The sequence below is a fragment of the Boeremia exigua genome, assembly GCF_020726555.1.
Source record: "Boeremia exigua strain MPI-SDFR-AT-0100 chromosome Unknown C7974scaffold_3, whole genome shotgun sequence".
NCBI classification, from domain to species: Eukaryota; Fungi; Ascomycota; class Dothideomycetes; order Pleosporales; family Didymellaceae; genus Boeremia; species Boeremia exigua.
Genome location: NW_025763520.1, coordinates 807,863 through 832,464, shown reverse-complemented (window position 1 = coordinate 832,464; position 24,602 = coordinate 807,863). Strand labels below are relative to the sequence as shown.

General features: G+C 57.8%; 9 protein-coding genes across 9 annotated transcripts; 4 read left to right on the top strand and 5 right to left on the bottom strand.

Moving 5' to 3' along the window:
- Nucleotides 1-246: 246 nt before the first annotated feature.
- C7974DRAFT_387689 (uncharacterized protein) lies at nucleotides 247-2,508 on the bottom strand. The gene has a single exon (XM_046141196.1). The coding sequence runs from the start codon at nucleotides 2,158-2,160 to the stop codon at nucleotides 739-741; it is 1,422 nt and encodes a 473-aa protein (XP_046000028.1). The 5' UTR covers nucleotides 2,161-2,508; the 3' UTR covers nucleotides 247-738.
- Nucleotides 2,509-3,984: 1,476 nt separating this feature from the next.
- Nucleotides 3,985-4,721, top strand: C7974DRAFT_124705 (uncharacterized protein). The gene is made up of 2 exons (XM_046135230.1): nucleotides 3,985-4,332; nucleotides 4,391-4,721. Exons 1-2 carry the CDS (start codon nucleotides 4,092-4,094, stop codon nucleotides 4,561-4,563), a joined length of 414 nt encoding a protein of 137 aa, XP_046000027.1. The 5' UTR covers nucleotides 3,985-4,091; the 3' UTR covers nucleotides 4,564-4,721.
- A 2,561-nt stretch (nucleotides 4,722-7,282) lies between these two features.
- On the bottom strand, nucleotides 7,283-10,881 carry C7974DRAFT_124668 (uncharacterized protein). Its single transcript, XM_046135229.1, has 3 exons — nucleotides 9,526-10,881; nucleotides 8,175-9,474; nucleotides 7,283-8,126 (listed from the first exon to the last, which is right to left on the bottom strand). The coding sequence occupies exons 1-3, from the start codon at nucleotides 10,743-10,745 to the stop codon at nucleotides 7,380-7,382; spliced, it is 3,267 nt and encodes a 1,088-aa protein (XP_046000026.1). The 5' UTR covers nucleotides 10,746-10,881; the 3' UTR covers nucleotides 7,283-7,379.
- A 1,353-nt stretch (nucleotides 10,882-12,234) lies between these two features.
- Nucleotides 12,235-13,813, top strand: C7974DRAFT_124651 (GTP cyclohydrolase I). Its single transcript, XM_046135227.1, has 2 exons — nucleotides 12,235-13,159; nucleotides 13,209-13,813. Exons 1-2 carry the CDS (start codon nucleotides 12,476-12,478, stop codon nucleotides 13,509-13,511), a joined length of 987 nt encoding a protein of 328 aa, XP_046000025.1. The 5' UTR covers nucleotides 12,235-12,475; the 3' UTR covers nucleotides 13,512-13,813.
- Nucleotides 13,814-14,695, bottom strand: C7974DRAFT_124652 (uncharacterized protein). The gene has a single exon (XM_046135228.1). The coding sequence runs from the start codon at nucleotides 14,590-14,592 to the stop codon at nucleotides 14,116-14,118; it is 477 nt and encodes a 158-aa protein (XP_046000024.1). The 5' UTR covers nucleotides 14,593-14,695; the 3' UTR covers nucleotides 13,814-14,115.
- A 102-nt stretch (nucleotides 14,696-14,797) lies between these two features.
- C7974DRAFT_373291 (uncharacterized protein) lies at nucleotides 14,798-15,861 on the bottom strand (the record flags this gene model as incomplete). The annotated part of the gene is made up of 2 exons (XM_046140093.1): nucleotides 14,798-15,485; nucleotides 15,536-15,861. The coding sequence occupies 2 exons, from the start codon at nucleotides 15,859-15,861 to the stop codon at nucleotides 14,798-14,800; spliced, it is 1,014 nt and encodes a 337-aa protein (XP_046000023.1).
- A 187-nt stretch (nucleotides 15,862-16,048) lies between these two features.
- Nucleotides 16,049-18,594, top strand: C7974DRAFT_448827 (uncharacterized protein; the record flags this gene model as incomplete). The annotated part of the gene is made up of 2 exons (XM_046145682.1): nucleotides 16,049-16,469; nucleotides 16,593-18,594. 2 exons carry the CDS (start codon nucleotides 16,049-16,051, stop codon nucleotides 18,410-18,412), a joined length of 2,241 nt encoding a protein of 746 aa, XP_046000022.1. The 3' UTR covers nucleotides 18,413-18,594.
- Nucleotides 18,595-21,246: 2,652 nt separating this feature from the next.
- C7974DRAFT_387676 (ACT domain-containing protein) lies at nucleotides 21,247-22,708 on the top strand. The gene is made up of 2 exons (XM_046141195.1): nucleotides 21,247-21,772; nucleotides 21,821-22,708. Exons 1-2 carry the CDS (start codon nucleotides 21,378-21,380, stop codon nucleotides 22,557-22,559), a joined length of 1,134 nt encoding a protein of 377 aa, XP_046000021.1. The 5' UTR covers nucleotides 21,247-21,377; the 3' UTR covers nucleotides 22,560-22,708.
- Nucleotides 22,709-24,590, bottom strand: C7974DRAFT_387675 (major facilitator superfamily domain-containing protein). The gene has a single exon (XM_046141194.1). It carries the CDS (start codon nucleotides 24,212-24,214, stop codon nucleotides 22,757-22,759), a length of 1,458 nt encoding a protein of 485 aa, XP_046000020.1. The 5' UTR covers nucleotides 24,215-24,590; the 3' UTR covers nucleotides 22,709-22,756.
- Nucleotides 24,591-24,602: the final 12 nt, after the last annotated feature.

Sequence of the window (24,602 nt, the reverse complement as noted above, 5' to 3'; positions counted from 1 at the left end):
TGGGTTTGTGAGCCGTGATGTGGGTTGGGAGGTTGGTAGTGGAGTTGTGGCTAGGTAGGTGGATAACAGACGGCATGGGTTTCCGGCCTGTCAGCGCATGTCAGTTCGCAGTGGATGCGTGATGTAGAGTTTAATCTACAACTGCCATGGCACTATGGTCCGTGAATCGTTCTGGCATGAGCGTGCTTGGGTGGCGAATCACGGTGATGCAGAGATTAACGTTGCACAGGCGAGATGCGTTCAGCCCAGATGTGAGGTGGTGAGATAGTAGATTGCAATTCCGCGACTGCGTTGTGCAGCGCTAGGACTAAGTAATACCAATACTATAGGATATCGTAGTAATCTTCATTAAGACAGCCGCCATTGTGATAAGTAAGGGATTTTTCGGATCTAGGATCAACGAAATGCATACTAGATGCGATAGCGACAGATGTGTAAGCTGCGAGCACTTCGCAAGCCAAGCTGTAATATAAAACAAACAGAACGTGCCCAAATCGGGCATCGTGATCTCAAAGCGGTGGTATCAACGCCCAATAAAACGCCGGATATTATGCAGGTCGCGTACGTTGAAGCGCTGTCGTATTGTAGCAGAGAGATGAGAAGAGTGGCATGTACAGTGCGGAGGTGACGTGAAGGTGACGTGAGGGTGACAGGGTAGCGCATGAATGTCATCTATGCGTCCATGCGTAGTGCAGGTTCGAAACGAAACAGACAAGCGAGTCGTGGGGTTGAAACGTTCTAGAGCAGATCCATCAGGGACTTGCGCTTGCGCAGTTTTCCGCTCTTGACACCCGCCACAGGGTTGATGTCCATATCTGTAAATGGAGGGATAACGAGGGTGGGTTCGCGCTCATTGGCCCCGCGGGCGACCATTCTCGGATGGCGCTGAAGGAGGCCCATGGTGCTTGATCGGTTCAGGACGGGGACTGGGGGCGGTGCCATGTCTGGCGAAGGTCCTCTAGACTCCTCTCCGCCACGGGACTTCGGTCGCAGGATGGTCGAGGCACGGCGCAGCTTGTTAGGCATTGGACTCGCGAACCCGGAGGAGGCCTCGATAGGCGCAGTCTGGGGAGTGGAGGGTGTGTAGGGCGAAGCGGGGACGTTGTTGTTGTTCTTCTTGGATGGAGTGATGGCGATTCTTGCCAGGGAGAGTTTCATCGAGATCGAGCGCAGACGCCTGTGTGTGGAAGGCTTATTCGCGGGGATTGTAGTGGTCGAGGCAGGTGGCTTCGCAAAGGGATCGGTGTTAAGGAAAGCGTGGGTTGCTGGTGACATGGGCTTCGATGGTGGCATCTGGTGAGAGTGACGGAACTGTGTCTGTGTTGTTTGGATGCGCTGCAATTCTGGTCGGACTCCTGTGGGGATGTAGACTGATGAGCGTCTGGAAGATGCACCCTCTGGTGTTGCGCTTGCAGGACGTGCGGGGACGGCAACCATAGGCGATGCGCTGCGGCTGGACGGCGCGGTCTCGATGGAAGAAGCTTTGGAGGTGAGATCGCCAAGGTTCAGTGTGCTCGTCTTGCTTGAAGGGCTGTAGCTTGTGGACGGACGTCGAGGCTCGACAATAGCGAGGGGTGAGATTGGTCGTGTGAGTGGGGACGGGGCGCCTCTGGACGCAGGCAGGACATTGAGCGAGTGACGCTGGACTTGGTCGACCTTCTGCAGCTTGCTTACAGCCGCTGGTAGATTGGCTAGCGACACCGACCGTTGTGTGAACATTGGACGATCTAGCACCGGTGAACCAAGATTGAGTTCGACGACCTTAGGGCGGCCAACGAAGGCATACGACACCTTGACGGCAGTGTCGCAGCTCTTTCCCTGGTTCCATCTCGACACGGACATCCTCTTCGCTGAATGGCATTGCTGGGTCAGGTCCTCGATGACAGCATCGTCGTAATCATACTCGGACTCGGAGCCCGAGTCCTCGCAAGCGGGTGATAGATCCTCTTCGCTCGACATGTAGCGGTCCTGGAGGGCAATGCTTCCCTTCTTGGCGGGTTGTGTGGCGGCAGTATCTAGTCGCAATGTCTCGTGGTCGTCGTTGCACAATTTGGGGCTGGAAGCAGAGCTGTCGGATCCAGAACGCTCAGTTCGTGCTGTGATGGTAGGCTTCTCGTAGTTCCACTGGGGCAGCTGTGTCGACACGATGGTGTTGGCCATGATTCCTGGTGGAGAATCAAAATGTCTGGGGAACTCAGGTAGAGACGGAGGGCTGAAGATTATTATTGTATTGGCGCAGCGGTTGGCTGGCGGGGTGCTGCGGTATGAAACCTTAGGCGTGCAGGCTCTCGCACCAGAGGTAACAGCGGTGCGTGGCTGTTGTAGCACAAGGCAGAAAGTAAGATTCGTCACACACAACTCTCACACTCGTGGACTCAGCAGCAGCAGGGTTTGGTAAGGAACGTAGGCGACTCGTAAGCGGGCAAGAGTACTGCGCTTCCTGGGGTCGCTGAGGAGATATAGTGCAGACGCACTCCCGGCCGTGCGCTGGCTCCTTCCCTGTCGGTGGTCGCTCCTGCCATCGAAGTTTCAAGTACAACGCGCGAACCCTTAGCACGGAACACCTAAGGCGGGCAAGCGCAGCCCAGGAGTCAGCGCTCAGCGTCAGTGAGCCGAGAAGACGTGCGCTAGGCTAATTGCAATCTCCTCCATGTCATGTCAAGAGTCCGCAACTGTGCACACCAGGACAGAGGCCGCAAGCTGCACCCTGTCAGCCAGTTCGCGTTGCGTGCGAAAAGCGCCGTGTCCGCCCTGGCAGCAGATTTGCGCCTAAGCGATCGCGCAACAATCCACCTCGCTGCGGCTAGTGCAAGCTGCTGCACTGCGAGGTGTGGTGTAAGGCCTGTCTGGTTGGTCGCCGGCAAAGCTGCAGCATCGTCGGCGCGCCCTCCATACACTCGCTCTGACACCACGCCTCGTGGTGCAAAGACCCTGCGACGAACTGCAGCTCCGTTCGCCGCCCGTTTGCGCACCAGGGGATGGCGGCGTTGCAGTGGCAATGTCACCAGCGGACGGCACGCGCTTGCGATCTCCCTCCTTTCATCTTGTCCCCGAGCATACCAAGCCGCCTTCAGTGTCGACCGCCCGCGCGCTCAGGGGTAGGCCAACCAGAGGCCGAGTTGCCTCACGCAGCGCGATAGCAGTTAGCATCTGTGGAGACGCCGGCCAAAGCAGAATGGTCTCACGCCACAACCGAGCGAGAGACCCGTTCTGAGCGCTGGCCATCTTCTCTTGCCGTCACCGTCTTTTTGATTTTCCGCTTTTGCCGTTCTGTCAGGTCGCTGGCGATCCTCGTAGACCCTTCGTCAAGGTGCAGTTCCCCTGGAATGTGGCAACTCTCCCGAACGATATGACAGCTACCATAGCCACGTGCCAGCTTACGCGCAAAACCCTTGGTTCTGCTTGTGCACAGCCGAGGATTGCGGACTTGTACCTGACGCTGCTGGGCGATATCTCCACGAACGTTGTATTGTTTGCAGCGCATCAAGTCCGAAGCCCGAATTATGAGGCGACCCAGGCGGCAACCATTGCAACTACCATCTCGCAGACTGTGCGACATTGCTCTATTCCTGGAGTAGGCACCTCCGCCGGTCCCCACAGATACAACGATGCACGGATACCTTGATGCAGTGCTGCGGTGTCATTTGTTCTCTACGCCCTGTTTTTCTCTCCGCCATCACCCGACTGCTCAAGCGTGCACTACCGACCACTCAGGTGTTGATGCCCTACACACCACCAGGTGGTAGTGTCGAGGTATGCAAAATCGCAGCGCGTCCCGAAACCTCTTCACCTTCACCGTCAATTCCTGAGCCACCTTGCAGCCGCTATTGGCTTGACAGGTGGCCACCCTCGCCGATATATCTTGCAACTTATTAAACCTTCTCTCTACAATGACGATGATAGGTTCATAGCGCTCTTGGCACGGGATGCTATCGATAGTGGGAGAGTGCGATCGCCTCAATCGCGTCACACCCACCGTTCAGGTTTGACAACGGTCAGTTCCCTTCCTCAGCTGAACGGCGCACTGTCTGGCGTACGCTATCGGCACCTCCAGAGTTTCAAAATGCCATGGTGATTGACGCGTTCCTTCCATGGTACCAATCAGCAGTGGAGTTTGGCTCCTTCCATTATTTCCCCTCCCACTGGTTCCCCTTCATCGACCTATCAGCAAGATTTACAAACAAGGTATTTTCGAGGTGGCTGCATCATCATTCGCTTTGATCAGCTCAACGGTGGTACAATTCGATGCTCCGGGTCTGTTGCCGGGTCTAAGGCACCTGCACAGATATCCGTGGTGCAACTGGCTGCATGCCACCGCTTCGAGATCTTCAGGTACGCTGCTGTGCCTCCCAACGCAGAACAAGCCGTGGAGAGATCAACTTCTGGGCAGCCCAACGTCCCAAACAACAGCAAGCCGCTGAGCAGTGCGCAACCAGCTCTCCACGAATCCACACTCACCGGGCGCGATGCAAGCCTCTGACTGTTGTGCGGTGGAGTTGGGCTTCAACAGCTGCGGCATCAACACGTAATCCAGGCACGCTCCCTCAAGTGTCAAAATCGTGAACGGTCCAGAAGACGGCCCACGTCCAACGCACTGCGATTAACTTTGACCTCTGCGAAAATACAAAAAATGCAGCCAATCACATTTCGGTGCCTGACGCTGTTGAGAAGCGCAGGCTCGATTTTCCAGCTACGCAAGCCACATACCGCTGGTCCCAAAACCTGAAAGACGTAGCGAAATGTTAGTGGACAGTTACCGATACCGTGGACGCAATACTAAAGATCGCGAAACGCTTCACCGCCGTATGAGCGTGAGCAGCGAAGGTTTCCGAATACGGCAGCTGGTCAAAAAGTCTGCAGAAGCCTCTGTGAACGTCAGATGTCCGGCATGGCCAGAACCACGCCCAAACTTACTCCGCGTGGAAAATTCAGCTGTAAGAATGAACGATCGTGCAGCCGTAGCCTCCGACAGCCTCCGCTTCAAGTCGCACACCTTCGGGACCCTCCAGCTTATCAGGCAAGTTTGCATACCGAAGCGCCAATGTTACGATACACAAGCGCTGACGGCTCTGTCCAAGCCGCCTCCAAGCGCTGAGGATGGGAGTCACTGTGTGACATTAAATGCTTACCTGCTCGATGAACTAGATCGACAGCTGTGTGACAACCATGCTGAATCGATGACAGGCGCTGCCAGCCTCGTGCGTACGTCGCACTGGAGACTGATAAGACGGATGATGCGATGTCATGTTACACGGGCATGGAGCCGTTTGTACTACAAAACGCATGTCACTTCAAAGAACGAGACACGACAGTTGACTCAGTAAATACTCATGAGCATTAGTATAGCCGCGTTGGCCGTCAGTCGCGCCAGCGATTGTGTCTGCCTGGCACAAGATCCAAGGGTCTGTCGCTGACAGAACTCGTCCTACAGACCAACCTTGCATCAACTCAGACATTGCGGACTTCGCATTCCCCCACGATGACTCCGAAGCATCAGAGTGCGCCTTCAGAGTTCACGCGCGTCTACAATGACGCGGCGAGATGCAGTCAGGGTCTTAGCGTCCAACGGCTGACAATGTCTTGGACCCCAGAGTATCTCACATTCAAGACACGCCACACATGCCATGCATGTCTAAACAGGACTCTGTAACCGCTGCCACGGTTTCAACGCTAACGTCTATTCCAATTGCTAGACATAACTTCATAGCATTCGCGTCTTAGGCCGACACAAAGGCCGTCTTTACCGCTCTTCCCAGCGCTTCCCTGCTCGATATACATACGACTCATGCACGCCGACACGAGCGCGTCCGCACTCGTCATTCAGCGCTCGACCCTAGACCCTGGAGATCTATCGGTCGCTCGGCGAGTCATGCATGCCGATCTTCATTCGGCGCGCACAATTGCCACCGTGATGTACGAGCACGGTAAAATTGAGGTCGTCTGGGGTACGAGACGACTCGTGAAGCGCATTCATGATGCTGCAGATCGCCTGCAAGTGGTGCTGATTAATTTAGCAGTGATCAGCAGTGCAGTGCGGCGACAACCGCGCGGCATGTAAATCGCCGTGTGACTAAGTCGTGAGAGGGACTTGCCGGCATAGCTCTAAGCCGGTTGCTGAGAGGGTTTGTCGGCGGTACTCGTGATGTATGCTTATTGCTAGCTGCTCCTCGTAGGTTGCCGTCTTTGCTCGTGCAACACCGCACTGGACACTGAAGAAGCAGTCTAGTTCTTGATGTGCTTCTTACCGAGTTCGTAGTTAGGCGTAGCATTAGCCTTTCACAGCACTACGTACTGACCCCGAGCTCTTCAGAACCTCGTCAGAGGCGCTTGCCAGACAGGAACAAGCAGTAGTACTCACGTCTTCATCCTCACCATCATCGACAAGATGCAATTCCTCACTCCGCTGTCCCATTTCTCCAAGCATCCCCCATCTCCTCCACATCTTGAACCCCCAGATCCTGACAAACCACCCCCACCTTCCCACCAAAGACCCAAACCCTCCAGTCGCAGGTGACATACACCATGCACGTACTAGCACCCAAGCACCCTCGCCCCACAAACACCCATACCCCCTCCATCAGCACCCCCCCCCCCCCCCCCCCCCCATCGCATCTGGACGCACATCCAGCAGCACACACCACCCCGCCTCGTGCCGCCCGCACGACCCCGTCCCAGACCCCTCCCCGTCGACGCGCGCAGATACCGTGCTAGCGGTGTTGCGAGCGCGGCGGCGAGACTGAGGCAGCGGGCAGGAGTGTAAGTGCGGTCTTGCAGCGCGCCGCGTGATGTGCGTGCTGGGGCGTGTCGCCGTGGTCGAGAGCTGGGACGTGCGAAGCATGCGAGGCCGGCGCGAGACAGCGGGGGGTAGGTATGGCGCGGTGCTGGGGTTTGGGTAGGGGGGTGCTGGGAGGGGGTGACGCTGGTTGGAAGGTGTGCCGTGGGTGCGTGGGGTGGGAGGTGCTGGCTGCTTCGGGGCGCGGGTTTTCGGATGGTGTGGACTTCGTGGAGGGGATGGAGATGTCGCTCTCACGCCTGTGTCACCTTGCGCTTGAAGGCGTGTTGCAGAGTCACAGATGGGCGCGTGGAGATGGCTCGAATCCTGACATTACTGACATTACGACATATATCCCCATGTACAATAACCCGTCCCCGCCGCTCCTCACTGCACACCCTACCCGCTCTTGACCCTCTTCGCCTCCCTCTCACTATCCGTCGCATCTGCCCTCCGCTTCGAATCGTCCTTTTTACCCTCCTCCCGTGCTACACGCCTCGCTTCTTTGTCCGCCTTCTCCTTCTCCTTCCTCAGCGCCTTGCTCTCAAACTCGTGCCAGTCGCCTTCGAGTTCCTTCAGGGCCTCTGCGCGCTTCGACGGCGGCTGCTCACTGGTGAAGAAGGGGTGCTCGAGGACGTCTGCGGCGGTTGGGCGCGCGGCGGGGTCGTACAGAAACATGGCTTGCAGGAGCTCGAAGGCCATAGGGCTGAGGCGGGTCGCGGTATTTGTCTTCGAAGGTGGCGGGTTTGCGTTCGGTTGGGCGCAGGAGGTTGAACCATTGCATGTCGACTATGCCGGGCCAATCCTCTTTGGTGGGTGTGCCAAGAATGTTGTAGATCTTGTCCAACTGGTTGATTTCGCCGCCGTCGCCAGGGAAGATGGCGTGGCGAGTGAATATTTCGACCAGGACACAGGCTGCTGACCAGATGTCTACGGCAGGGCCGTACTGCGTTTCGCCGAGAAGCAGCTCTGGAGAACGGTACCATATTGTGATGACGCGGTTGGTGTAGTCCAGCTTGCTTCGCTTGGCGTAGAACCTCGCGAGACCAAAGTCTGCCAGCTTCAGCTGTCCGGTGTTGGAAACCAAGATGTTGGCAGCTTTGATATCGCGATGTAACACGCCTCGTCGGTGGAGGTAATCCAGGCCTTCAAAAAGTTGCTTTGCCAGATCTTTCTTGTGCGACTGCTCCAGCTTGAAGGTGGGGTGGTTGAGCAGACCAGTGAGATCGTGCGAGAGATATTCGAAGACCATGTAGCAGTCGTTCTTCTCGACCATGACTTCGCGCAGCTTGACAATGTTCTCGTGGTTCAGAGACTGGAGTAGCTTGACTTCTCGAATCGCGGTGACAGGGAACTAGACATAGTCAGTATGTAAGAGTCGGATTTGATGTGCAGTACTTACACCATCACGTTCGCCTTCCATACGGATCTTCTTGAGAGCAACCTGGTCCTTTGTGTAGACATGGATGCCCTTAAAGACCTTACCGTATGTGCCTGAGCCAACCACCGACTCATTACCTGGCTTTCGGTAGTAGACAGAATCAGAGGCTGCGAAATCCACAGACAGAGTCGGTCGAGCTTTGATCCGCTTCCGCTTGACCATGACAGTCTTCGGTACCTCAGGGGGTGCCCTGCGATCCTGACGGTTGTCGATGCGATTCTCGACACGTGGCTCCGGTCGACGGTCGTCTGGTCGTCGCGGCAGATAATGTTCGCGACGATCGCGCGCGTCACGAAGTTCTCTGACGTCTCGTGAATCTCGTGAATCTCTGAGGTCGCGAGGGTCGCGCAAGTCTCGCGGATCGCGATCACGATCCCTCACATCACGAATATCTCTAGGGTCGCGAAGGTCCCTGTCACGGGGGTCTCTGTAGTCCCTATCTCTCTCACGAAAGTACGGGTCTCGAGAGTCTCGAGGGTCTCGCACATCTCGCAGGTCGCGAGGATCTCTGTCTCGAGGGTCCCTGTATGCCGGCGCCCGGTCGTGATAGTCATACCTCCGGTCTCGTTCTCGGTAGTCGCGCTCTCGCTCTCGCTCCCGCTCACGGTCGTATTTATAATCGCGATCGCGGTCGTTTCGAACATCGGAGGCATATCGATCGCGAGACGCAACGTCTTTCTTAGGCTCGAGTGGCGACTCTTTCGATGCTGACTCGACCTTCTCGGGCTCCTCTGCTTTGGCCTTGCTGGCCACAGGTACCGGATTCTTCGTCTTCAGAGAAAAGCTGAAGCCAGACTTCGGTTGCGTCGGTGTGACAGCAGTGCGTTTCACGGGTGGTGGCATCTTCTTGTCTTCCTTCGGCCCCTCGTCCTCAACCCGCAAGTCTTTCGATGGACGGAAGGGATTATCATCCGCATCGACAGAAGGCGCTTCTGCTGCTGGTTGGGCCGCTGGAGGGTTTGGGCGGGGTGCCTCTGTAGCAGGCCTGCCACCTCTGGTGCCAGATGCCGGAGTCCAAGACAGGTTCGAGAACTGTGTAGGCGCTGCGCCACGACCACGGCCGCCTTGGCCAAAAGCAGCGTGCGGACCAGGTCCTGACGGTCGGCGATCAGAGCCATTGTAGTGAGTGCCACGACCACCACGATACGATGCGTTGGAATAACCGCCCTGTGGGTATGACTGGCTTCCAGGGTACTGCGGTGAGTAGTTCTGCGTCTGGTGGTAAGGCGACTGGTTCGGCGAGTAGCCATGTACGGGAGATCTGTTACGTGTCAATGACGACACTTGAGTCATCAGGGGCTGATTGACTTACCCTTGGTTGGAGTATTGATGGCCGTTCCAGCCACCTCTACTGCCATGGTAAGGCGACTGATTGTGAGGAGAGTATTGGTTGTGTGCAGGATAAGGAGGGGTGTGTTGGTAGCCCGGACCTCCACGTCCCTGTTGATGGTAAGCCCCCCTCATGTTGGGGTCGTCAGTCTTGCTGTTAGAGGCGTCAGAGTTGTCGCCAGATGCAGGTGCGGGCGAGTCCCGTCTGGAGGCAGGCTGGTCTGCACGAGGTGGCTTAACAGTGTCGTTCCGAGACGACGGAACAGGTGACCTAGATCGGCGGCTTGAGCCTCGAGGAGAACGATCTCTACGTGGCGAGGGCCTGCTGTTCCGTGCTCTTGGTGGAGAGGACCTCCTCGACAACGGAGGCGACCGTCGGCGATGTGGAGAGGGTGACCTAGCGCGCCTAGGACCACGACTACGACTCCGGTCGCGGCTAGCGGGCCGCGTGCGCTGCCTTTCTGAGGCGGTAGTGTCGCCCCGATCGGCGGGTTTCCTGGGTGGAGATCGGCGAGGGCTGAGAGCACGCCGGGAGCCCCTCACAGGTGAAGGAGTCCGTTTGCGTGGTCGATGTGATAGCGGCCTGTAGGAGTCGGTAGACGGCGAGCGGCGACGAGCCGACGACGGCGGGACGTATGTGTCGGGCGTTGGTCGTCGGGAGGCGCGGTCGCGATCTGGGCGTGGTGCACGTGGAGAGTAGGCTCTGGCAGACGAGCGATGCGTCGAGTCAGCGCGGCGCGTCCTCGATCTCGAGCGCACAGAGCTGCGGCTGCCGTGCCGTCTGGTCCGCTTGTGACTGTCTCGCGGAGATGCAGAGCGGCTGCGATGGCGCTTCGAGGATGGCGTCGTGTCGTGGTGGGTGCGGTGGTGGTGCCGGTGTGGGTGCGAAACCCTGTCCGCACTGGGCTCTCTTCGCGAGGCTCGATAACGATCGTCCCTCGAGGCACCGCGACTGCGGCGACGCGTGCGGTCCCGACTCGGGCTCCTCGCGCGCGACCGCTCTCGAGCGTGTGGAGCTGAAGGCTGCGTGCCGGACTCGTGTGTCCGCCTGGAGGTGTCCCTCGCAGCGCGCGACACGGGCGACGACGTTCGTGGTTCGTGGATGCGCTCGCGCGGGCGCTCCCTACTTCTGTCCCTGTCCCGGAGTGACGGTTCCTCTGGTCTCCACTGGTCTATTTCCTGGGTCCTTCGCAACCCAGCCATGTAGGCGGGAATATCATCAGAACTGGGGTAGGTGCAGCTTTCAGAAGGTTCGCGGGAGTCTGAGTGTCACAACCGGACCGAGCGTCAGAACTCCACCAGCAGGCGACCTTCGGCCTGATGACCCAGAACGCAACGAAACCAAAGAGTGAAAAGTCCGAGATGGAGCTGCTCGCACGACGCAGCCAAAGATGCGCAGCTGATGTGCGTCTTCTCAGTGATGATCGTGCTGCTGCAACGACCCTGCAATCGCCGCCTTTTCGCGCCGCCAAGCGCTAGCCTCGTGAGTGACCCGTGACCCGCGGAACGCTGTCGGACAGCCTTGCAGGCCTCAAGCCACACGGATTGTCGAGCCCCTCCCTGCGCCCGTGTGTGTTCCTTCCGACCCTCGCAGTCCAGCAGGCCCTCATCCAATCAGAATAGCTATATAATACACGCATGCGGAAAACTACAGAGACACATGCGCACCCGTGACCATAGCCTGCCGTGGTGGTGAGAGAGCGGCCAGTGCAGGAAGTCGAGTCGAAAGTGGCGGCAGATGAACAAGGCCTCCGGTGGCAGCAGACTGTCAACGTACAAGCGCAAGACCGTGTAGGTCACGCTGGTCTGGCGACGAGTTGCGGTTGATGCCGTCTCGATTGATTGCGAGCACTTCTGCCAGCATGTGAGCAGCCCACGCCATGCATGCGTTCTGAGCGAACAGCATAGCAGAGAACGGCGTCATGAACTGGTTGTGCAAAGGATATTGTGTGGCACCCAAGACAGCAGCTACAGCTCAACTTTGGCAGATGGACAACTGCGCATTGCAGGTCTGCAAGCGCCAGATCGCGCGCCAGATCGCTTCCAGTGTGCTCAAGTGATGGGCAGCATTCCACGACGCAGAGCTTACCGGTGCAGACTGCGGGAAAGCGAAAAGGTGACAGCCGTGTGCTGCTCTCTTCGGTCCGTGGCCACAACCTGCAGAAAGTGTCGCAGCTGCAGGGCGCAGCTCTAATCAACGAACGGAAAATCACGACTGGTAGTCAGAATGGATGTTGCTGCCTCGAGACGCCGACCACGCAAAATCATAACACGGCGGTGGCTGCCAAGTCACCCCTCCCGTCAGGCCGAGCTCTCCCCCCCATACGACCGAGTCGGATTGTCGAGGCGCGCAGTATGACGGCAGTATTGCATTGTGCAGGCTGAAGGAAGTCAAAGCGACTGCAGTGGTGGTAGCGGTGAGCCGAGAGGCACTCGCGCTACGAGCCCTCAGGGCGGCCTGAGCGACTTTGCCATTCTAGCGACGGCACTGTAAATATCGAGGCGAGAAGAGGCGCTCTGCAGAGTCAGTCACATACCTGCGTCGGGCGCGGCGATAACGGCGATGGGCTGCGGCGGGTGGTGGTGCTGGTGGTGTCGTGGTGCTGGAGTCGGCGTTCCTGCTCGATCCTACCGCCGCGTGAGACCCCCGTGACCGTGCCTTCGTTCGGCGGCTCCTGCGTCTGCGCCGGGCGAACCAGCGTCATCGGCCGACTAACGCGCTTTCGGTCGGAGAAAGTTATTCGAATATGGCTCACGGGTCCCGCGCTCGTCGCCATGTCTCCGACCCAGCATGCGCCAGAGCTGACTCTGCTAACCAGGCACCCGTGCTGCTCTCTCTTCATAAGCACGCCATCATACCGTGAAAGACCTAGTCGACCCCCATAGCCCTTTCCCCTCCAGAATCTTTCGCGCAAAATTTCCCCGCAGCAACAATGGACGACCAAACCAAGCCTACCGCCATTCCCGCGCACGTCAATGGGAGCTCGCAACCGCACAACAGCTCGCCTCTGCGGCAGTCGGTCAAGTCGCGCGATCAGAAAGAGCGCGAGAGCCTCCACCACGCCATCCAACTGTCAGAGCGCGGCCGCCAGATAGTGAACTTCGACGGCCCTAGCGGCTACTTCCCGGATGGCGTCAAAAGCGCCATTGCCGACGCCGACCGCGCCAGTGCGCACGGCAAACACATCACAGAGAACGGTGAAGCAGACACAGAACGCCGCTACGAGGCGCCGACACCATTGGCGACCAGCCGCGCCGCCAGCCCCTACACACAGCACCCCACAATCGACTTCGATGGGCTTAGTTGGCCCAGCAAAGGCACACGGAGCAGGAAGGAGGCCACCGAGGAGGAGAAGGCAGAAAACCTCAAGAAGCTGTCTGGTGCCGTGAGGACGATGCTGGAGTGTCTCGGCGAGGATCCCGACCGCGAGGGTCTGCTCGACACACCAGAGCGCTATGCGAAGGCCATGCTGTACTTCACCAAGGGCTACGAGGAGAACCTGCGCGACATTGTCAACAATGCCGTCTTCCACGAGGACCACGACGAGCTGGTCATTGTGAAGGACATTGAGATCTTCTCGCTGTGCGAACACCACCTCGTCCCCTTCACCGGAAAGGTGAGTCCCTGAATCACGCTGCTTCCTGACTACATCTAACTCCCCTCAGATGCACATCGGGTACATCCCCAACCGCCGCGTAATCGGTCTTTCGAAGCTCGCCCGCATCGCCGAGATGTTCGCGCGCCGCCTGCAAGTCCAAGAGCGCCTGACCAAGCAAGTCGCGCTCGCGCTCTCCGAGATGCTGCAGCCCCAAGGCGTCGCCGTCGTCGTCGAATCTAGCCACTTCTGCATGGTCATGCGCGGCGTGCAGAAGACCGGCGCCACTACAACCACCAGCTGCATGCTGGGCGCCATGCGCTCGGCGGCCAAGACCCGCGAGGAGTTCCTCAGCCTCATCAATAGGAAGTAGGGGTCCTTCCCTCCACGGTCGCTACTGCGGCGCTTGATATGTGTATGAGATGTACCACGATTGGCATGGGACGGCGTTCAGGCGCGGAGTTCATCACTCTGCAGGAAGTTGTTTGGGGAAAAGGGGCGGTCGCGTATTGCGTTGCGTTGCGTTGCGTTGCTGGAGTTGGTTGCATGTGGCCTTTCAACAGCGCCGGGCCTTCAACAGGCGCTACACCCATTACTGTTTATATTTCGCGTGGTCAAGACATTGTCCTCACCGACACTACATACCAATAGTATTGCTCAACAGCAACGTTGAATTCACACTTGACAACGCTGTGCCCCATCCTTCCCTCGACACGACGCATAACACGGTAGCGTGTGAGCAAACAACGTCCTCAGATACACTGCAGAGCTCTCTACTCCGCATCCGCGCATCCAAGCTGCACTGTGTATCGTACAGGCGCGTCAAGAACGCACGCGCCAAGCGTCTCAAGTCTTCTTGAAAGACGTGTGCAATGCAAAGACTCCACAGTGCAATCCCAGAGCGCTTCACAAGCTCCACCCGCCAAGACAGCGTACATCCCATACAGCACACAACAGATTGCAAGAACGAAAATACCTCACAGCCCCCACGCTCCCCTTTCCCCCTTCTCCCTTCTCCCTTCTCCCTTCTCCCTTCTCCACCGCCGAAACCCCCTCCAGAACCCCCTATCAACCCCGCAAACTCTACAGCCGCGAGACCGCGAACGTGCGACGTGCAGCCAGCACCGCAACCAAGCACAATCCGCGGTGGAGCTGTGTCCGTGGTCGACACGGTCGCGCACACTCGTGGGAGGCGCGTGCCGACGCCGGCGGGGGCGGTGGCCCGGTGGCGGTGCTGGTGCCGGAGAGACGAGGACGTATCGGGTGAGATCGGGGGGGCGTCGTCTGGGGCGCTGTTGGGGCGGGGGATGGCTTAGGTGGGTGGGTTCCCTGGGATGGAGCGTAGGTGTTTGGTGGGGGGAAGGAGGCGGTGGTGAGGTGGAGGGGCGAGTGGCCGTAGTAAACCTGGTACGCGTTGTGGGTGCTGACGGCGAGTGATCAGGGTATGTTGTCATGTGTGCGATGCTGCTTTCCAGTCTCCGGTGTAACCAGTGGGGCGATACAGTGAACAGCGTTGATGATATTGATGATGTTGATGTCGTGCGAAGATGCCTTGAGGCGCCGGGTCATCAGTAGGTGTGTGTTGGAACCCAAAGCTTGCGATCGTTCTTTCCAAGAATGGCTTTCGCCATTAATTCATCCTGCATCTGCACCACAGAGTTAGCATGGAAGTAGCTCTACCAGCTTGCGATACGGCCCGTATCGTAAGAAACGTACGCTTTGAAAATTGGTTCCAGCAGCGCTGCCTTGGTCTCGTCCAGACCAATGTCCTCCTTTTGGTCCGTTGTCCCACGAATTCCCAAGGAATCTCAAGGGGATTTGCCAGCGTGACACCCTACACCGGCTACCCCACAAAGTAGACCTATCAAATAATTGTATAACCTCATCTGCTTCCTTCCTAGTGGCAAAATGTATCATGTTGCGATATTCTTCGCTCTGACCAGTACGAAAACAACCCGACAAACAGTCCACGTCGTAGTTGTGAAACAATTCATACATGTCAAAAAGATCGAACTCACAACCTGCAGTTAAAGCTACTACTCGTCCTTCGCGATAAGGCTTCCAAATGTTTCTCGGACGTTGTAGCGGAGGCGGTCGTCGTTCCCAATGCAGTGGATCGGAGGACTTGCCGGCTGTCCAACCCTGGTCCAATGTCGATTCAAAATATCTGTAAGGTGGTACAAGGAAAGGGCCCGATAATGGTTCAAGTTCTATTCTTTCGTCAAACAAAGGTGCGCCATCAAGCTCGCGAATTGCAGCCTGGGCCGCATCATCATCTGCAAGTATGAGCGTAGCGTGGCGTGTACTGAGAGCAGTGTCAGGCCTGTATAGCATGAAAACGTCTTGCCTGATGTATGTCAGTGATGACAGAAACCAGAAGGAAATAATGCAACAGACACGCAGAAACCAGACTCCTCGAAGAGGTTGCGTAAGTCTTCCTCAATGGCGGCGGATGGGAAACCCGAGCAGAAAACAGCACGTGACAATTTATCAGGTGGACAACGAGGTGCGGAGATATCGAAAACAAGTAGTCTTCCCCTGAATCTCTGTCTGATGAATGGGAGCGAAGCATGAGTCCGGTGCGGTGCAGGGTGTGAAAGCTGTCCCGAGCCTTGTGTGAAGAAGGACGAGCATGCATGACCAGCAAAGACAAAGCGGGGCTGTCTGGCCAGAGCATGCATGGCCAAACGCCGCTGGGCAGACAGGCATGCTGTGGAGGCCATGTCGAGGACGATGCAGTATGTGTCGTGCGCAGGAAAGCCAGGGGTGTGATCTAGCGCGCTTCGTGACGCGCCGGGCTCCACTCGCTGCCGACTGTTTACTTCACCCTCCACACAACAACACGGCCATTCTTACTTTGCACCAGCGACGCCAGCGACGCCCGCGAGCAGCGTCCGCATGTAGCGAGCGATGGCGCGCACACACTCGTCGTACACGGCCAGCCCGACGCGCACGCGCTCCCCGCACCGCAGCCCGGCGTCGCGCAGCAGCTCCGAGGACGGCTCGCAGTACGAGATGGACCTGGACGCGCTGGGGCTGGACTCGACGTTCGAGTCGGCCGCGCTGGAGGGCAGCTTCGAGCCGCGCGTGGACCGCGTGGCCACCAGCGACGTCGAGGGCCCGGACGACTTCACCATGAACATGACCTACTGGATGACGGCCGACCTGCCGCCCCCGGCCGCCGTGTCGCGCAACAAGCGCCGCAGAGGCAGCCCGCCCGCCAGAGCCACCGACACGTCGGCCTCGGAGCGCTCCATGCCGAACGAGGAGAAGGTGCGCAGCTTCCTCAGCGCCCTGCCCGACGCCGCGCCCGCCTCTGCTCCTCCCACCCGTGCTGCCCTGGCCAGCCCCGCCCCTGTTACGCCCGCCCGCAGCGCCCGACCTCACCCCGCCTCGATGACTCCCGCCCGCAGCGCCCTGGCCAGCTCTGTCCCCGCCCCCGCCCGCGCCCCAGCCCGCGCCCCTGCCCCTGCGAGCAGCCCTCTGCGTGCCCCGCGCCCGAGCACGCTGCAGGTCCCGCGCCCCTCGCCGCCCAAGGCCCGCTCGCTGCAGGCCACCGTCGAGGACTGCGACGCCCCGCGCAAGCCCATCCAGCGCCCCGTCGTCCGCCCCTCGCCCGCCGCCCGCGACGACACGCGCGTCACCGAGCTCGAGACCATTCTCGCCTACACCCGGAACGAGCTCGAGGCCGCCCGCAGCGAGAACTACACGCACAAGGACGCCGTTGCGCGCCTGGAGCGCGCGTCTGAGGAGCACCGTGCTAGCCAGGATGCTTCTGCTGCCACGGCCAACAGTCGCCTGAGGGCTGTCGAAGACGCGCACGCCGTAAGCCTGCAGCAGCTCGAAGAGAAGCTGCGCGGGGACCATGCGCGAGCACTTCAAGCGCAGCAAGAGCACCTCACGCAAACCTCCGGCGTAGAAAGGACCGAGCTACAGAACAAGCTCGCACTGCTACAAATCCGCGCAGACACTCTCCAGGCAGATCTGGCACGTGCGACCGCAGAGGCTGTGGCCGCTCGTGCAGATAGCCACCGCATCGCGTCCCTTGAGACACAGCTTCGAGACGCCCAGGCCGCTCGTGCAGACGACCACCATTCTCGCATAGCGACTCTCGAAGCACAGCTTCAAGACGCCCAGTTTTCGCTCGAATGCTCACAGGCCGATGTCGCTGCAAAAGCACAGCTGTTCCAGACGAACATTGACCTCAATGCCAGTCTTCGGACTCTGCGCGGCGAGCTCGAGACTCAGCGCATCGCCCTTACAGACCGAGGGTCAAAGGTCGACAGCACGTCGGCAGTTGACGAACAGCTGCAAGCAGAGCTCACTGCGAAAAACCAGATCATTGCCCAGCATGCCGCGGAAAGAGACGACCTGGAACGTCAGCTCAGCACAGCGCAGGGCCGTACCATCAGCCTCGAGACAAGCCTCACCACACTGCGCACGCAACTTGCAGATGCACACCGCGAGAGTGGAAGCGCCCGCACAGATGCAGAGCGACTGTCCCAGGATGTTCGAGACGCGAACGAGCGCCTCATCGATGCGCACGCAGAAACAGAGCGCCGCGTAGCCGAGATCGAGAAAAAGCTCACCAGAACAAAAGACCTGAAAGCCGAAGCCGAAACCAAATTCAGAGAACTAAAATCGCAGCACGACGACCTCATCGAATGCCACGCGGCAATGCTCGAAGACGTCCGCGACAAAGCCGAAGACGCCGTGCGCAAAACAGGCGCCCTCCTCGCGCAGGAACGCAAGGAGAAATCCCGCCTCCGGAAAGACGTCGCGCGACTGCACTCCGAGCTCGACGCCCTGCGCGCAGAACCCACGCGCACGCCCCCAGCCGACGCGGACCCCACACCGCCCGCCGACCCAAACGACGCCGCTCTCCGCGCCCTCGCCGAGTCTCACGCCGCCGCCCTCAAAGCCCTCAAAGCCTCCCATGCCTCCGACACCGCTGCCCTCGTCCGCTCCCACGACGCCGCACTGCACGCGCTCCAGTCGCGCCTCGACGCCCAGGCCGCCGACCACGCGGCCGTCAACGCCGCGCTGGACGAGCAGCTGTCGCACCTACTCTCCAAGCTGATGAAGGAGCGCGCAAGGCACGTCGTGGGCCGCCGCGACGGCCAGTGGGAGGAGGTGCAGCGCGGAGCGGCGGGCGAGAAGGAGTTGCTGGGGAAGGTGCTGATGCGGCAGTGGGGGAGGGAGGAGTGTGGGGTTGGGGGGAAGGAAGGGGGAAAGCAAGTTTTCGAGTACCAGTATGTGAAGAGGGAACGGTAGGCGGTGGCTTGGGATATGTTGGTACTTTGATGATGATGAATTATGAATTGATATGGACATGCTCGCTTGTATCAGCGTGCTCTGTATGTAGACTATTAGTCGATGTCCTTCCTTACTATCAGACAAACCTGAGACTATGAATACAGTTCTATTGCCCCGTGCTCAAAGCGAAAGAAACAAACGCCATCCTGCAAACCCACCCTACGAAGAGCGCACTTCTCCTTCACCTCACACCGCAGCCATGAACCCTCCACCGCGCCAAGCACCCGTTGCCCAAGCGACGACGCCCTAACAGGCTCGCCTGCACCCCACGCTGATTGGTGCACACCCCGTTCACTTTGCCGGCCCGCCATCGACAGATGCGCAAACCTTCCCAAAGCGGCAACTTGGCTTTTTTACGTTTGCCGGGCGGGCCGGGTGGGTGGAGGACGATGCATGTGGGCGAGGGGTGCAGAGAAGGGGATTGCCCGATTCGGTAGGTTCTTGGCCGGTGCCCTGCGGGTTTGCTGCGTTCGATGGATGTGGGGAATTGCCTTATTGGGTAGGTTCGTGGGTTTTGCTGTGGTGATGGTGTTGTGGACGGGTTTTTGCTGCGTACGATGGGATGGCTGAGGGGTCTGGTTGGGGAGTTGCTGGTGTTGCTCTGTTGGTGACAACTGTTCGCTATGTTCAATGGGAAATGATATCTTGTCACGTGAAGAGCACAGCGCTGTATTGATGCCCGCGATATTAGCGGACTGCATGGCTGTCGCTCGGTGCAGTTTACCGACGTCCTTCTCGGTTGGTCTGCTCTACCGTGCGTCATCTGCCGTGCGAGTTGGCCTGAGGTCACGGACTATAGGGTGCTTCTCAATTGGAGCAGGGGGTCAGCGCCGAGTGGTGCAGCCAACGTGCCGCGTCTGATCCATTAGCGAGCGTCGGACTTGTAATTATAGACGTCTGGGTGCGTGATGGGTGCTGCGTGACGCTTCATATTGCAATATACGTGTGCTAGGATTCGTGGGGGTCGTTCAGCTGCAACTCCCACTCGACAAAGCCCGCTCTGATCGCATCGTGCTGCGAGCCTCCAAGTAGGCCTCCCGTCTGCTGCACGTCATATTGTCTTGACCAGTGAGATGGCTGAGCTCCAGTGCACAGACAGCGGTTGGTGGTGATGAAGTTGCGGGGTAGCGCCTGCCAACGTCGCACAGCCGTCAAGGAAACACCTCTGGATCGGGTGCCTTGGCTTGTTACTGGTAAATGGTGTGATTCCAACCAGACAACACGAAATTTGAGTATTTTGAGGCAATTCCGCTGGCGCGACGTCGAGAGAAGAGTGATCAGCGAAACAGGGTCCACGATGGCGGCGGCTAGTATCGCTGTCGCGCTCGGCTTGCTTGCGCATGCGGAGGACGAAGGACGTGCGTACGATTCATGCACACCTCCAAACCCATCACCCTGCTGCATGCCAGTGCTCAGCTGTGACTGCGTGACAACGATTGGGTTTCGGGAGGTTCGATGGCAAGAAAAGCGAGGCCTCCGTCATGATGACCTTGGATGGCCACCAATGCGCGGAGTCGCTCGATACGAAGTAGGATGAAGCGTCAGATGCTGTGCAATGTTGATGAGCGAATGGCGTTTTCCACGCCAGGTACTCAGGTACGCGGCTTTGGGCTGACAGATGAGGTCAGAACGAGGGCAACTGTCATGCACCACGATGGGTGCACGGCCATCCTTGCCAGATCGAGAAGTGCTGCATGACCGCACCGACAACAAAGGTGATGCACTGTGGCTTTCCATCGTCGCCAAATCCGTTGTCATTTGCTTCACTGTGCGTTGACGCTTTGTGGCCGTTGCTCTTATCTCTGGTTTTTCCAGCTCGATGCTTCGAAAGGAAAAATTTCGGGGCTCGAAGTTCGAGTCACCAACTCCCGAGGACTATCATGAAAGATCTGCTCCACACTAACGTGCGGATTCATTAAAACTCCGGCGTACCCAGATTTCGGACCTTTCCGACTTCTTGCTCTAGCCTTCCGCGTCATTGTGCCCGGCATTCATCTTGTGCTGACCTGTTGCGCTTCTTCGACGCAAGCAACCGCAGTACGCGCAGGCACGGGTCCAGCCTTCAGCCGCCTCTAACCCGTCCACACGCAGGTCGCCCCCACGCCCCGCTTCTACGCATAGCGCTTCGACACGAACTGCAAGGTAGATTGAGCTGTACTTCTTCGGACCTTGCCGACCAATCACAAAAGAGGGGGGCTTCTACGCCGCAACTGTACGTCAAAGTCCGACCACGAGCATTGCCCTGGTTCGCACCAACACCAAGAAGAGTACAGCGGCTCCAGCGGTCCCGTTTCTTGTTGCTTCACCCCAGTACGCTCACCCGCGCTGCTGGCTTTCGAAAGAAGCCAATCTTTCGCGTAAAGCTCGAGCGTCCCACCGTCACTTTCGGCCATTGTACGCTCTTCTGGAGTGACACGTTCAATTTGTCTATTGGAATGAATTTCGGGTTTAAGAACGATACTTCCCACTGGCCTGTTGGACAAGAACACATCAACCGATAGGATCCGTTCTTGGGACTGCACAACACATCATACAGCTTAAGCCCGCATTGCTTTTGCTTCAGACAATCGACATCCGTTCAGACTTCTTCTTCTACGTTCCCCGGCCTTGGCCTCAGCCCTGTCGAGCGTGCTCTTGCCGATCCGAGAAGTACCCACATACTTCCCGTAACCACGCTACCGGTTGTTTCCAGTGGCTAGTCTTATCGTGTACTTGCACGTCATGGATGCATCTCAGTCGTTGATGAGTGCGAACATCAAGTTCTTGGTACGTGCCTTATCTTCTGTCAATGCTGTGTACCTTGCGTTAGAACGCACCCTGCATCATACCTGCCTGGAATGGCTGCGCGGGTCGTATGCACGGATGCACGGCGCATGTCTTATATCCATGAAATTCTTTGTCCTTCTCCCGACCACTCGCTAACATGTTGGCATTTCAGGACACTCGACTTGCACTCCTTCACATTCCGTTACATCTCTACAGTAACTTTCTTCAGTCCGTGCTACAGCTAGTGTTGCCGTCCTCATCGGTTGGCACTAGTTCCAACGGCAGCAATGGCGCCGTGCAACCACCTGATGGTTGGGACGATGAGCAACCATTCATCAACATCTCAGTTACGCCCGTCGAGTGCTCAATTGTCTGCTCTCGGAAGCTTGTCAATGAATTCTTCGTTCCCGTCCTGAGTCTGTTGGGCCCCGATGCGCGAAGCGAGATCGCAATCACATCAGAAGACTTTGTGGTGATGCAAATTGATGGTGAGGGTCTTGACGCAGATCGCCGGGTTCTGGAGTTGACCGGGCCTCTCGCTCTGGCTGGGATGTGAGTGTGACGCCAGTAAGACCTTGAAGCAGATCTGACAAGCAATAGATCAATCTTTTTCATCACGAGCTACTACTCAGACTATATCCTAGTACCATCACGTTATCGCAACAAAGTCATCCAGGCTCTAGAAGACAACGGCCTACGTTTTGAGGACCAGACTTCGTCGTACATTCATCCAGATCACTACAGCCGCAAATCGTCAGTGCCGACTTTTGAAGTTCAGCCACCCGGGACGCCGCCTCCAGCAACCGTCTCCGAACTGCAGGCACGCACATTTGCCACACTGAAGCGCCGCAACATCGTACCCACAGTCGATTCAAAGGTTCGCCTCGTTCAATGTGGCAGTCGTCGAGACAGCCAGAGCAATGGCTCGACAACATCTGCAGAGGACGCGCTACACCTTGGGTTGGTCAAATGCCTCATCTCGTCCCCGTGTCCGAAATTTTTATCCCTCACGCTAGCTGACAGCGAACCTGCGTCACTCCTCATCGATCACACCCTGCTTCCGAACTTTTCGCAAGACGTCTTGCTTGGCTCGAAGCAGGAATATCTCATCCCAATCTCTCTAGACCTACGCGACCTGCCAGCGGAAAGTACGGGTATCGTGTGTGGTGTTGCAGGGCGCCTACTTGGGGAAACCTCTGAAGGATTCCAGGAGCCTGTTGAGATGAGCTATCTTAGTACAGCGCGAGCTGGCACAGTGATGGTCAAGGAGGCTGAGCTGGATCGCGCACTACAAGCTCTACGTGGTGTGGAGAATGGTATCCTATCGACACCAGACTGATGATCGTCTCAAGTAAGTGTCTGGATATAAGGGTTGAGTGGTTGGTGTTCTGCATTGCGAAGCGTTAGCATCTTTCCTTCTGAAGTTATGTGCGTTCTGTGTTAGCGGCTGGAGACTAAGTATCGTTCCTTGCGATCATGAAAGCGTTCTAGCATTGTATTAAGGAATAATTTGTCTCGTCCAGAACGATTCAGTCTCTAAGCTCTCACTTTCAGATTCCACCCAGTGATCGCCGTTCTCCCAATGACCAGCACACAACTTCCAAGCAACACTGTCACACCTCCGAACATCTGTGCGGGAAGGTAGCTACCCCCACTATTTTGAATCAGTGCACCTGCAATCGGCGGGCCAACAAGCGTGCCTACTCCCATAATTGCAAAGCCCATACCGTTCCTTGTTCCCACCCGGCTCATGTCTTTCGTCAAGGTCGTCAAGACTGCAGGAAAGATGCCCTGGAAGCCTGCTACAAAGAACCCGTAGCAGACAGCCCATCCATAGAGCCCAGCCTCGCTGTGAACCAACGGCCAGAAGAACAGGACGATCGCAGAAATGAAACAGAACGGTATCAGAACATTGTACGGGCCCGTCCACTTGTCTGCGAAGTAAGACGGAATCAGGCGCCCCAGCACGCCAACACCGTTGAGCACAAGCAGAACATTGACACTTGTTGCGTAAGGAACATCCAAGATGTCCAGCGCAAAACTCGAGATGTAGTAGAACGCAAAGTACTGTCCCAGTCCGATCAAGAAAATTCCAATCAGGAACAGACTATACGGCGGCTCCTTGAACGCACCGAACTCAAACAAAGGCCCCGACTTCCGCGGCGGCAGACGCGGCTTGAGCAACGAGCAATACAACGAGCCCACCGCCAACATCATAAACCCCATTACCCTCACCGTCCACGGAAACCCAATGCGGGGCATCAACTGGCGCGCAATCGTCGGATACACCAGCCCGCCCGTGGCACTCCCACTCGCCATGATTGCCAGGGCCACACTCCGATTCTTGCTGAAATACGTCGTGACCAGGCTAATCGTCGGCGCAAACTGCAGCCCGCTCCCCAGCCCCGTCATCAGGCCCTGCGCCAGGAAGAAGTGCCAGTACTGCGTGCACAGGCTCGTCAGCATGGTGCCCAGCGCCGCGAGCAGCATCCCCGGGATCACCACCCAGTGGAAATATCCCGCGTCGAACAGCCGCCCGCTGAACATGCCCAGCGAGAAGTGCCCCAGCATCTGCATCGACCCGATCCACGACACCGCGCTGGGCTCCAAACCCAGGTCCTGCGTGTAGTGCGCCTGGAACACGCCGAAAGTTGCGATCAGGCCCCACGTGTTGAAGACGACGAAGTGGCCCATGAAGGACTGGGTCCAGGCCTTCAGGCCGCCGTCGGGAGGCGGGCCCGGGTCGATGACGGAGGCGTTGCTGCGGGCTGTGATAGTTTTGGCGAGGTTGGTAAGTGCATTCTTGGACTTTACGGTGCGGGAGTGGCGGGACGCGTGGGTAGATATTCTCGAGATTTGTTCTTCGATTTGTTCTTCGATTTCGTGTTCCGAGGACGTGTGGCTGGGTGCGTATACGTTGTTTATGGTGTTGGTGACTTCCTGAGATGGCGTGGCGTCATCAAGTGCTCCCTTCTCGACGTCGTGGGCGGCCATCGTGCTCTTCTTTCAGCAATCCTAGCTCCTTCTCATTGATTGGGTTTGCGTGGAATTCGGTGTATGAGTACAAAAGTCGTGGCAACGGAAGATCGGCAATGTGCCCGAGAAACGATGAGTCCCTCAACAAGCGCGCCGGTTGCGGAGACTAGCTTGATGTGATTTGGCAAGCAGCTTGAGAGTCCAGCTTGGTGCATTTGCAACGGATTCTTCGGGCGAGTTGCTGGTTTTGCGGAGTAGGATTCGTAACAATGGGGTTCCCCACAATCTCGGACTTCTCGCCGGAGTTCTCATCCCAGCTCTCCGGTGAACTTCACGACCTTTAACTGCAGTTACTCATAGGCGTCACACGCTATGTCGTGCACCACAATGCGCGGAGGATGGCATC

Coding starts and splice junctions, on each gene's coding strand:
- C7974DRAFT_387689 (XM_046141196.1), bottom strand. CDS start 2,160: ATGGCCAACACCATCGTGTCGACACAGCTGCCCCAGTGGAACTACGAG.
- C7974DRAFT_124705 (XM_046135230.1), top strand. CDS start 4,092: ATGGTACCAATCAGCAGTGGAGTTTGGCTCCTTCCATTATTTCCCCTC. Junction 4,333..4,390: donor CACCGCTTCGAGATCTTCAG/GTACGCTGCTGT, acceptor ACTTCTGGGCAG/CCCAACGTCCCAAACAACAG.
- C7974DRAFT_124668 (XM_046135229.1), bottom strand. CDS start 10,745: ATGGCTGGGTTGCGAAGGACCCAGGAAATAGACCAGTGGAGACCAGAG. Junction 9,475..9,525: donor CATCAATACTCCAACCAAGG/GTAAGTCAATCA, acceptor GACACGTAACAG/ATCTCCCGTACATGGCTACT. Junction 8,127..8,174: donor TGGAAGGCGAACGTGATGGT/GTAAGTACTGCA, acceptor GACTATGTCTAG/TTCCCTGTCACCGCGATTCG.
- C7974DRAFT_124651 (XM_046135227.1), top strand. CDS start 12,476: ATGGACGACCAAACCAAGCCTACCGCCATTCCCGCGCACGTCAATGGG. Junction 13,160..13,208: donor TCGTCCCCTTCACCGGAAAG/GTGAGTCCCTGA, acceptor AACTCCCCTCAG/ATGCACATCGGGTACATCCC.
- C7974DRAFT_124652 (XM_046135228.1), bottom strand. CDS start 14,592: ATGACAACATACCCTGATCACTCGCCGTCAGCACCCACAACGCGTACC.
- C7974DRAFT_387676 (XM_046141195.1), top strand. CDS start 21,378: ATGTTGGCATTTCAGGACACTCGACTTGCACTCCTTCACATTCCGTTA. Junction 21,773..21,820: donor CCTCTCGCTCTGGCTGGGAT/GTGAGTGTGACG, acceptor GACAAGCAATAG/ATCAATCTTTTTCATCACGA.
- C7974DRAFT_387675 (XM_046141194.1), bottom strand. CDS start 24,214: ATGGCCGCCCACGACGTCGAGAAGGGAGCACTTGATGACGCCACGCCA.